General features: G+C 33.5%; 1 protein-coding gene across 2 annotated transcripts; it reads right to left on the bottom strand.

The window, feature by feature from the left end:
- Positions 1-8637: 8637 nt before the first annotated feature.
- On the bottom strand, positions 8638-12338 carry LOC145136730 (histone-lysine N-methyltransferase, H3 lysine-9 specific SUVH1-like). 2 transcript variants are annotated; one of them, XM_079070836.1, is made up of 3 exons: positions 12208-12338; positions 9475-11691; positions 8638-8935 (listed from the first exon to the last, which is right to left on the bottom strand). In XM_079070836.1, exon 2 carries the CDS (start codon positions 11626-11628, stop codon positions 9532-9534), a length of 2097 nt encoding a protein of 698 aa, XP_078926962.1. In that variant the 5' UTR covers positions 11629-11691; positions 12208-12338; the 3' UTR covers positions 8638-8935; positions 9475-9531. The 2 variants fall into 2 exon arrangements, with proteins under 2 accessions (XP_078926962.1, XP_078926963.1); XM_079070837.1 differs by having other exon boundaries at positions 9475-11768; positions 12208-12325.
- Between the last annotated feature and the right edge of the window lie 470 nt (positions 12339-12808).

The following is a 12808-nucleotide window of genomic DNA, read 5'->3' as shown; positions in this document are numbered from 1 at the left end:
ATTTTAATCGATATTTTATTTACTTTACTGTTTATACTCTTATACATGCCCCACCCATCAATACTTCTAGCTTCTTAAATTGGGCGTTGGTTAGCCTGGACTTTGGTTTTGTTATAATAACTATCGTGATGCAAGAAGCTGTTTTAATCAACTCTCCCCTAGCCATGCATATATATATATATATATATATATATATATATATATATATATATATATATATATATATATATATATATATATATATATATATATATATATATATATATATATATATATATTTTTTTTTTTTTTTTTTTTTTCATGTTTAAGCCTTGAAAATCTTGCATATAAACACCCTTAGGGCCTGCCGAATGCAACCTATGAGTTACGGGAATTAAGTGAACTAAAATACCCCCCCCCCCCCCCCCCCCCAAAGGCTAAAGCTACATGCAACCATTAGCAATCTGCAATCTAACAAGAACTAGTAAAGAACTCGCGGCTACGCCGTTTTTGGGGTAATATGGAAAAAATCGGCCAACTTTAAAAAATATGTGCTGAAATTGTAAATCACCATAAATAGGGGAGAAAGTCGACAACCCCTAAAATTAGATGTCAAAAGTGTACAACGAAAAGAAGGGACATTGGTGGAGAAAATCCAAAAATGTTGTGGCAATTATGTTAAAGTTGTCAAAGTTGGGAAAATATGGTGGCAATATTTTAAAGGAAGTTTTCTGTGTTTTTTATGTCAAAATGTAAAAGTTTTGACTACAAAGACGAAAAGTGTCAAATTCATTAAAGATTTGTGGCAAAAACACCAAAATGTAAAACCTTTGACTGCAAGGACTAAAGGTGTCAAAGCCATTAAAGATTTGTGGCAAAAACCTTAAGGCAGAAAAACTTAATTAAAAGGCAAAAATGTAAAATTTTTGACTTTAGGGACTAAAAGTGTCAAATTCAGTAAACTTTTGTGGCAAAAACCTAAAGCCTAAAAAGGTACTATTCCTAAGCTCCTTTGGATTTAATATATATATATATATATATATATATATATATATATATATATATATATATATATATATATATATATATATATATATATAATGCTTGTGTAATACAGTTAATAAAAGCCAAGAGTGAGTTTACAACAGAAAAAGAAAAAACATATGTGGTGGATTAGGGCCGGTCCTAAGGATTCAAATGTCCAGGACGAGATGCAAAAAAAAGGCCCTTAGGCCATAACGTGTAACGAATTAAATTATATAAATTGAAGGTTTTTTTTTTTTTTTAACAACGATAAGTTTTAGAAATATGTTTTTCTCATGTGAAAGTCTAAATCAGAAGTTGTTTAGAGCAACAAACTTATCTTCAAATCATATAAGGATATTTTATCAAACACTTTGTGAACAACAAAAAGTTACGACTTATACTCAAAGTGAAAAGGGCATAAGTTTCAGAAATCTACTTTTCTCATGGGGCAAATGCTATAAAAGCCTTTAAATTTTCTAAAAATTATCGGTTTTACCCTTTGCTGTTTCTTGGATTCATTAAAGCTTGAGATTTTCTTTAATGAGTTCAGTTATTGCATTTATCAGGTTTTACTTATTTTTGGCTGTTACCCTCATTTGAAACAATTCGACATCAAGCAGAGGCAAAATCTATGACTGCATCAAAAGGCAGCAAAATCACAAATTTACAAAAGAAAAACAAAATGGTTTGCTAATGCTAGGAAACTGTGATGACAAGATATTGTATCATTCAAGCATTTTGGGTACTCCGTACTTCATCACTTGGAAAGAAAATGAGTTACATTGTAATTTTGGATGTAAGATTGGTTACGTTTAAGCCTCAAACCTTTACCTGTACATGAAGTGATCCAAGACAAACACTATTAACCTAAAATTTGCAGCAATCCAAATTTATTTACTGATTAGGGAAACATCCAAAAATTACTTAACCCCAAACCAACAAATTAATCATCGGAATAACATTACGATTCACCACAAAATTAAAATTGATTCAACCAAAAACCATTAGAAATACGTCTCATAGCCTAAGAGGAAAGAATTGGTAATAATAATCAAATCGACAGAGATCATATTTAGGTTAAATTTGATACAATATCTAACAGTAAAGAAGATCAATCGAAGCATCTAGTTTTTGTACTTAGACGACACTGATAACGAAACTGCTAGAGATACAAAATACTATGATATTGTTATCTCGATTGAACCGAGAACGATGGTATCTGGAATCGGAATCACGACCCTCGCGACGAGATCAGGAGTTTGAAACGCCGAAGTGTATAACATATAAAAAAATGGGCCCCTAAAATTTTTGGACCCTGTTCCACTGCCCATCTTGCCCCTGCCCTACACCGGTCATGAGCGGATGCTTCTTGGTGAACAGGTACTCTACATGCCTGTTTAATTATTTATTATAACTAAATTAGAGTGCTAAAGTACATGTGTATTAAGTATATATACATACGTTTATGGTTTGCGATGGAAGTGTGTATCGGTGGAATTCAATGTGTTAGTATTCAGATGATACTAAAAGAACTTATGTGGCATTACTGGAATGTAAGCATCGAGTCATATGGTTTCCCATTGAGCAGAACATTGTTTCCCTAGTGCCTTGCAAATCCTCCATAACACCTTGCCAACTATGACCCAACATATCCTCAATTTCAATTCCATCATCCATATCTATACCACCTTGCACTTATTCACCAACTTTAATTTTATCAGACAATTCGTCTAATGAACTGCATATTTCACCTTGCTCCTCAAGGATCCATTGATGTACATTAACACCAAGATGATCCATGTACACATTAATAGCACTACCAAAAGCATATCCTACTTCGATAAAGTCCATATAGTCTATATCAGTAGCTATTACCCTCAATCCATCAGGGAACTCCACATCGGGCATGCAAAAGTAAACACTGACGCATACCTCATTAGCGAATCTTTGAATGAACAACACAAACTCGTTCTTGTCCATTCCAGCAAAATCGACATCATCGAACCTTTGTTCTGCACCATCTGAGTAACAAATAGCAGGGTACCTCGTAAACATTCCAGCAAAATGGAGATCTATCTTCATGTAGATAGCCATAGGATCGATTATGTTGGCCGATTTCAGGGAGGAAGAGTTTAAGAAACGGATTCGTGTCAATCACGGTTTGAAAAAAGAATACGAATGCAAATGGTAGCAGAATAAATGAAAGGGACAGTTGAGAGGGTTTAAACGGATATAAGTTTCATTTAGTGACATAACACGTGGCAATGATCTGACATATTTAATCTACTTGGCATTGAGGTGGAATAAAAAAACGTCCTAGTCGGATGGGTGTGACCGGTTGCACCCTTCAAATCTAGAAATGTGACCTTTTAAACCATAAAATGACAAGTATAAGCCCTTTAAAAGCAAAAAACAGTCACGAGGGACCATTTAAACCAATATACGAAAGATAGTTGGGCCAGAGTGACAATAACCCTTTTTAAACTAGTTTTTTATTCGATTAAAAAACATTACATAATTTTAAAAAGCAACTAAAATAAAATAGAAAAAAACATAAAAATGCAAGCATAAACAACTTAAACTAGTTTCTAAACCCCAACTTTTTTAATTATTCCATTTTGGGGAATCCTTAAATTTTAGCCAAGATTTGAGGTGTTTAAACGGTCTGTGTTTAATGTCTTCATATTGATGCATGGTCATAGCAACCGGATCGATATCGTCTTCATGTACGTTGTTTATAACAAAGTTATAAACTCCGTCGAACTCTCGACATTTTACCCTCATATCGCGAAACTTCGAACATATTGCATCAAGATTACGACTTCGACAACCCATTAAATCATGGAAAACGTTTTCAACTTTTACCCAAAACTCACTAGATGTTCGACTATCTGAGTATTCCGAAACCGACACCCATGCTAGTACTAAGTTATCTTCTTCCTCTTCTGACCAATTCATCATTTTGGGAGCCATTGTTTTTGAAAGATCAAGCAACAGAAGTGTGTGATTGTGAATAAAAAGAGAGAAAAATTGTGTAAAATATAAGGAATTGTGTTGTGATATTTATAAAAAAGTTTGTAGGTAAATTTTTTTAAAAAAAGAAAGATATTGAGTAAATGCCTACTAGCAGTTACACATGGACGAATTTTGATTGGACATTTTAATCCGTGTTGTTGAGCATGATGGGCCACGAGCACAACGAACCACGAAGGTCCGGGCTAGTGTGCACGAGCCACGGTCGTGGCCACCTAGACCACGAAACCCTTTGTGGTATACATACCGGAAGGCCTCATAGGGTTATTTTTAATTATGCGTGAAAAAGTTTTGACTTTTATGATATTTGCCTTGGAAAAAAAACATATAGGTTTATATTTTCCGAAAAATTTCGAATATTTTTAAATATCAACATATTTTATATATAGTTGAATCTAGTTTTTAAATATCATATAGAAACTTTTAAAATATCATATTTATTTAAATTATTGTTTTTAATATTTTATAATTATTTTATCAATTAATTATTATAATTTTATTTAAGTTTAAGTTTAAAATATCATTTATATCTTTTAGTTTTTAAAATATAGAATTTATCGAAATTATTATTTTAATCGATATTTTATTTACTTTACTGTTTATACTCTTATACATGCCCCACCCATCAATACTTCTAGCTTCTTAAATTGGGCGTTGGTTAGCCTGGACTTTGGTTTTGTTATAATAACTATCGTGATGCAAGAAGCTGTTTTAATCAACTCTCCCCTAGCCATGCATATATATATATATATATATATATATATATATATATATATATATATATATATATATATTTTTTTTTTTTTTTTTTTTTTTTTTTTTTTTTTCATGTTTAAGCCTTGAAAATCTTGCATATAAACACCCTTAGGGCCTGCCGAATGCAACCTATGAGTTACGGGAATTAAGTGAACTAAAATACCCCCCCCCCCCCCCCCCCCAAAGGCTAAAGCTACATGCAACCATTAGCAATCTGCAATCTAACAAGAACTAGTAAAGAACTCGCGGCTACGCCGTTTTTGGGGTAATATGGAAAAAATCGGCCAACTTTAAAAAATATGTGCTGAAATTGTAAATCACCATAAATAGGGGAGAAAGTCGACAACCCCTAAAATTAGATGTCAAAAGTGTACAACGAAAAGAAGGGACATTGGTGGAGAAAATCCAAAAATGTTGTGGCAATTATGTTAAAGTTGTCAAAGTTGGGAAAATATGGTGGCAATATTTTAAAGGAAGTTTTCTGTGTTTTTTATGTCAAAATGTAAAAGTTTTGACTACAAAGACGAAAAGTGTCAAATTCATTAAAGATTTGTGGCAAAAACACCAAAATGTAAAACCTTTGACTGCAAGGACTAAAGGTGTCAAAGCCATTAAAGATTTGTGGCAAAAACCTTAAGGCAGAAAAACTTAATTAAAAGGCAAAAATGTAAAATTTTTGACTTTAGGGACTAAAAGTGTCAAATTCAGTAAACTTTTGTGGCAAAAACCTAAAGCCTAAAAAGGTACTATTCCTAAGCTCCTTTGGATTTAATATATATATATATATATATATATATATATATATATATATATATATATATATATATATATATATATATATATATATAATGCTTGTGTAATACAGTTAATAAAAGCCAAGAGTGAGTTTACAACAGAAAAAGAAAAAACATATGTGGTGGATTAGGGCCGGTCCTAAGGATTCAAATGTCCAGGACGAGATGCAAAAAAAAGGCCCTTAGGCCATAACGTGTAACGAATTAAATTATATAAATTGAAGGTTTTTTTTTTTTTTTAACAACGATAAGTTTTAGAAATATGTTTTTCTCATGTGAAAGTCTAAATCAGAAGTTGTTTAGAGCAACAAACTTATCTTCAAATCATATAAGGATATTTTATCAAACACTTTGTGAACAACAAAAAGTTACGACTTATACTCAAAGTGAAAAGGGCATAAGTTTCAGAAATCTACTTTTCTCATGGGGCAAATGCTATAAAAGCCTTTAAATTTTCTAAAAATTATCGGTTTTACCCTTTGCTGTTTCTTGGATTCATTAAAGCTTGAGATTTTCTTTAATGAGTTCAGTTATTGCATTTATCAGGTTTTACTTATTTTTGGCTGTTACCCTCATTTGAAACAATTCGACATCAAGCAGAGGCAAAATCTATGACTGCATCAAAAGGCAGCAAAATCACAAATTTACAAAAGAAAAACAAAATGGTTTGCTAATGCTAGGAAACTGTGATGACAAGATATTGTATCATTCAAGCATTTTGGGTACTCCGTACTTCATCACTTGGAAAGAAAATGAGTTACATTGTAATTTTGGATGTAAGATTGGTTACGTTTAAGCCTCAAACCTTTACCTGTACATGAAGTGATCCAAGACAAACACTATTAACCTAAAATTTGCAGCAATCCAAATTTATTTACTGATTAGGGAAACATCCAAAAATTACTTAACCCCAAACCAACAAATTAATCATCGGAATAACATTACGATTCACCACAAAATTAAAATTGATTCAACCAAAAACCATTAGAAATACGTCTCATAGCCTAAGAGGAAAGAATTGGTAATAATAATCAAATCGACAGAGATCATATTTAGGTTAAATTTGATACAATATCTAACAGTAAAGAAGATCAATCGAAGCATCTAGTTTTTGTACTTAGACGACACTGATAACGAAACTGCTAGAGATACAAAATACTATGATATTGTTATCTCGATTGAACCGAGAACGATGGTATCTGGAATCGGAATCACGACCCTCGCGACGAGATCAGGAGTTTGAAACGCCGAAGTGTATAACATATAAAAAAATGGGCCCCTAAAATTTTTGGACCCTGTTCCACTGCCCATCTTGCCCCTGCCCTACACCGGTCATGAGCGGATGCTTCTTGGTGAACAGGTACTCTACATGCCTGTTTAATTATTTATTATAACTAAATTAGAGTGCTAAAGTACATGTGTATTAAGTATATATACATACGTTTATGGTTTGCGATGGAAGTGTGTATCGGTGGAATTCAATGTGTTAGTATTCAGATGATACTAAAAGAACTTATGTGGCATTACTGGAATGTAAGCATCGAGTCATATGGTTTCCCATTGAGCAGAACATTGTTTCCAATCGAAGAATGAGTTGATCATTGAAGGTCTTGAAACAAATGTGTTGTGCCAGTTATTGGTTTAAAATTTAAATTAAACAAAATATATAAGTCATTGTCATCAAGAAGTGATAGTAGATAAAGTTTATTCACTCAAATAATTAAATATTATATATCTAGCCACTTTACTTAAAAAGCTTATTTGTCAAAATTTCTCATTTTTATATTTGAAATATTACTTTTAGCAAGCCATATTTGAAAAGTTTTGACTAATTTTAAGCATAAACGTAAAAAAAAAAAAAAGAAGCTATAATTAAAATCAAATGTACTTTAGTGATAATAATAATAATAATTGAAAAAGAAAATCAAATCAAGGGGTACAATAAGTAATAAGCGGATGCAAGTATGTAAAATTAAATACAAGCATATAGAAAAACTTGATTTGATGGAAGAAAAATTAAATATTCTCCTACTTTTTGTTCCTACATATCCTCCTACCCAATAAAATGATGACATGTGTAACATTTAATGAAATTTAATGATATTTTAGGATACAAATATGACACATGTCATCATTTAAATGGATAGGAGGATTGGTAGTATCAAAAGATAGGAGGATATTTAATTTCTCTTGATGGAATCACAATTGATTTAATTGATCTTATGGGAGATAAAACTAGTAATGAATGATACAAATTAGGTTTTTTGGTAAGAGACAATGAGATGTCTTGTAAGACCATCCACGGCTCATTTCAACTTATTTTGCAATGCTACCTGTATCACATTTGATGCCACGTGAAGTTAAATCTTGCTATATTTGCGAGCCTTGCAAAGAAATAATGCCCCGCATTTAATAACATGTAATCACTTTACCTGTTTTAATGATTCCCCACACAATAGTTGTAAATTGTAATATGATGCGTAGTAGGCATTTTTTTTTTTTTTTTTTGCAGTGACTTGAAAGAAGATCGGTGTGGGTTCTCTAATAATCAATTCTTGCATTACATAACTCCATTCAATTTGAAAGAGATGGTTTCTTCTTGCTTAAAGAATGACAACCTAAACCATCTCCAACCATAACACCATTTTTCCATTTTTTGTATGATTAATCCCCAACCTTACTATATTTTTAGAGTAATCTATTCATTACTCCTTTTGTTGGTGTTGGATTGGAGCATTTTGACTCGATTTATGATGTTAACACTACGGATGAAGTTGGGTTGGAAATCCCTTAAGGTTGCTTTTGTACCAAAGAATATGATTTGATGATACATAACTAAACAAGCTTTTATGACTATTTTCGATGATGAAAATAAAAGGGACATATTCAGAAGATCTAGAGTGTGCCTTATATTTAGTCTTAGTCCTAGTTTGAGTCCAAATCAACTCAGAAACAATACGACATGTCATATCATGTTTTGCTTAAAAACGAAGCTAATCTTCTTCCACAACCCAACCCTAATCAAAACACCATAACAAAGAACCACTCATTTCGAGAAGCACAATCTACATTGCATAATGGAACATTATCAAAAATAAGAACAAGTAGATTGACAATCTAAAAGTCACCTAATGATTTAATAATAAGAAGGCTACACATACCCAATCCCAACACACAACTTGATATTCATATACTACTAAATTACTACATTGCCATTGCCATTGCCATCGCCATCGCCAAACATAAATATTTTGGGCGCCATCATCATCTGGTCCTAATGCTTAATAAGCGCCATCTAAGCAAAATCCATTTCATTTCATTTCCCAACCTACAAACTACAACTTCTTCTGCAAATAAACAAATCACAAAATCGTTAGTTACATCAACACCTTTCTCAGTCATAAAATTATTAACATCTCCCTATTGAAGTTTCTCCCATGATAGATATGTGGGGCTAAATACAAACCAATAACAACACAATGTTTGTTTATTAATTATTACCACATTGTATTTTCAGCTTTTTCTTTCTTATTTAGGCATTGTAGTTTAAAAAATCTACCCAATAACAGCACTGAAAATTGCTGTGTGTATTTAGATAACATTGCTATAGCTGGATATAATTTTCATACTACAATGTTGTAATAGGAAGAAATTAAAATAGCATGCTATATATAAATAACAAATTCATAAATCTACATTGCTATTTCTTGCATTTAACCGTACAAATTCATAATTATTACTTCCTACTGACTTCACAATACTAACTGCATCAACAATTATCTAATACATCTTAAATTCTACTAATTAACCTTCTTTCAACCATCTCATTCTCATGAAATATTGTGCAAATAAAAGAACAAAAACCATAAAAAGATAGATAGCTTACCTTTTACAGAAGGGCGCCATTTGGTATGCAAAATCCATGCAAACTTTATGTAGACCACTAGCAAAAAGTCCCTTTGCACCTCGCCGACCCACACAAACAATTTTTCCTACGGGGCCCACCTTTATCAGCCTGTACAATTCCATAGTTAAATGTCAACTCCTGCATAGGAGGAATATGCTTTATCGCATAAAACCCAACATGAAAATACGATTCATCTTGATTTTCACGAATAACAGGTTGCCAATACACATTAGGTGAGCAGCTATGGTTCATAAACCTTCCCACATTCCCCTCATTTTTTGCACTAATAACCAAAGGATATGGAAACTTTGCAGCTTCATCCCTAGGGCTAGTTTCCACAGCATCAAAAGAACGAGTTGCATCAAAAATGTAATTATCATCATAATCGATTCCATTTTCTTCAATCACTACACCTGCATATTCACATATAAAAGCCCCTGAACGAATTGGGTCCCACGACCTAAGTCCCCAACCTCTATCCCTTGTTTTGAACACCTCCAAACGGAGTTTCAAACCTGCTTGTGAAATTCGGTTCCTGCAGTTAGGAGGGCATCTACAAGAACTCCCACACTCATGAATCAATGTGTTGTGACTCAAAAGAACACCAAGAGGAGTGTAGGGTATATACCCTCCATTCTTTTCAATACAAGGGCAGTTATAGCCAGGTTGGCATCCATTCGCGCAGCTGCAGCTTAAAGATTGGGTTGAAGGGAAGGGATTTCGATACTTGAGGCTGCGTGAATACGTGAAATAAGCGGGACCCTTTTCGTTATCCACATCGTTTACAAGAGAAACAGGTACTTTTTCAGCACCAGAAGTAAGGTCAGGGAGAATAACACCAGCCCTTGTAAGACCACCACCATTTCCAACATCTTTCCACTGTTGAATTGATTTCCATAATGTAAATGCTGAAGGTTGTCCTGCAATTCGAACCAATTTGTACTTAAAAACATTGCAACCAGATTTCCCTTTTTCAATCCAAGATTCGTGTATTCTGTATAGTCCATCATAGACATAAACTTTCCCAGTTGTATGTTGATAATCTTTAAGACCACGAATAACTCGTACCTCATTACCCCTGTGTAAGCTTTTTTCAAGAGCAAGGTTACCCCTTATTAGAAGTTGATCACTTTGTGGTTTACCTCTACTCGAGACCCCACCTTGCCCACTGTATATCAACACATCACCATCATCCCCTTCATCTTCATATCCTCCTGCAGAGACTATACTCACAGCTACAGGCTCTTCAGCTCCAGAGAATTTAACACTCATGTAATCTATCCCTGCCATACTTGGAGCATGCAATCCCACCAAACACATTTCAAAACGAAAAAAGAAAATGTCACCAATTTCAACACCAGGTACAGGTCCAACCCTCTTCTTGATATTAGCACGAGCCCCTTTGCTCATACAGATAGTACCTGCCCTTAAGTCTGGACGTTTTGCTGACCCTGTCATGCCTTCTTTTGTGTCATCAAGTTGTGTGATTTTTCTCCTGAGTAGATTATATACCATTAGCACACGATCAGCCAACTCCTTGTCACTGTCGCATTGACGGAAGCTATCAACATCCAACAGATTGAAAGATTCCAACAGATGAGTAACAAAGGAGTCAATGTCAATGTCAGAATTAGACACAGCAATTGTACTCTTGACTTTTTTACGGGTTACTCTTCTTTTGTCATCAACTTCACTGCCAGTTTCCATATCCTTGCCAAAGCTGTTATCATAACCATCACTCTGACTATATCCATCCTCATCTACATACATGCGACTCCTGATGCTCTTTTTTGATGTCCCTATGTCACCATTTTTAACATCTGAACCTGGTGTTCTAAAGGAATTTAAAGGAACTGGTGATGGGATAGTGTAAGGCCTAGGATGAGGTGGTTGTGGTTCACTGCCTTGCTTTTGAGATACGTTTGAGGCAAAGAAGGGGAAGAAGGGTGCAGCACCAGGTGGAAAGGGGCCCGTTGGAGGGACGGATGCGTACTGAGATGAGGGTGGTGCAGAAGGGTCTTGTGGTGATGGGAAAATTGGGACAAGACATCTTAATGGCTTAACAATCAAAATCTTAGTCTTGTCCGCAGGAACAGGAACAGAATCAGAATCGGCTCCGAAAGCTTGTTCCATGGAAATCACAGAGATTCAAAAACTCAAATTTTCACAAAGAGAGAGAGCCACAGTTATCATTACCTGAAAAGAAAAACGTGCATTGCAGATTCATTCCATTAGGGCAACCAAGCTCACAAAATTTTCAATCAACCAAAAATCTGAAACGAGTAAAATGCAGACTTGAACGACAACTTGCAGAAGTAACTATCGTACAGAAACATTCAAATGGACTCGGATACAAAGCATAAATAACATCTAGGTTTCTGTCGATCTCCGGATTTAACACACATTAGAAGAAAACCTCAAATCATTTTAAAACCCTAGACACACAGAGATCAGAGAGCGCATGCAGAAACACATAATTGATAACTGATAATACAGAATTAGAGATACAAAATTAAGAAGAAGGAACGAAGATCTGAGGGGGAAAGACGAAGAAACTAGGGTTTAATAGTGCTATCAAGGACAGAAATGAAACGAAAACATGAGAATAATTTAGAAAAATATTAGATCCATTTTTTCCATCGTCAAAGCATAAATTATCAAAAACGTAGGTGTAAGATGATTAGAATTAAAAATTAAGAATCATGAAATTACCTTCTGGTTTGGAATTTGGGGGAGAGAGGACGAGGGAGTGGTGCAGCAGAAGTTCAAAATGAATCAGGTTTATAGTTTTTCACGTTTTTTTCTCATTTTAACACACCTGCTTTCTTCTGTATCCCTTTACACAAAACATTTCCCTATATAAAGCATCTTTGTCTTTTTTTTAGTAAGGTAATTTTTATTTTATTGTAACAGACGAGACTCGTGTATTACACGGGTTTATTAGGAGGACCAAAAGTAACTGTGTGAGCAAAAAACCATTCACTTAAGTTTTGGTAACCATAAAGACCATGTTAAAAAAAAAATAAGTAATGACTGAGTTTATAACCTATGGTAAACTACATGGACCATTCATGTAATTTGGTATTAATTAATCTATACTGATAAAATTTATTAATATGAATTTACAAATAGAATGTACTCTCTGCATTAATATACATATACATTAATTAATATATTAATGTAAAAAGGAATTCACAAATAAAAAATTATTATATGCATTAATTAATCTATTAATAAAATTAATTAATATGAGATGACATTTAATAGGTGGCATTTGAATAAAAAATAAAAAAACTATAAAAATTACAAGTGA

This window comes from Lactuca virosa, chromosome 9 (assembly GCF_052849685.1).
Source record: "Lactuca virosa cultivar CGN04683 chromosome 9, Lactuca_virosa_CGN04683_v6, whole genome shotgun sequence".
Taxonomy (NCBI): Eukaryota; Viridiplantae; Streptophyta; class Magnoliopsida; order Asterales; family Asteraceae; genus Lactuca; species Lactuca virosa.
Note: the sequence above shows the minus strand (reverse complement) of the source record. Positions and strands in the feature narration are given on the sequence as shown.

Bases quoted from the DNA above. Each gene is read 5' to 3' on its own strand.
- LOC145136730 (XM_079070836.1), bottom strand. From the start codon at position 11,628: ATGGAACAAGCTTTCGGAGCCGATTCTGATTCTGTTCCTGTTCCTGCG.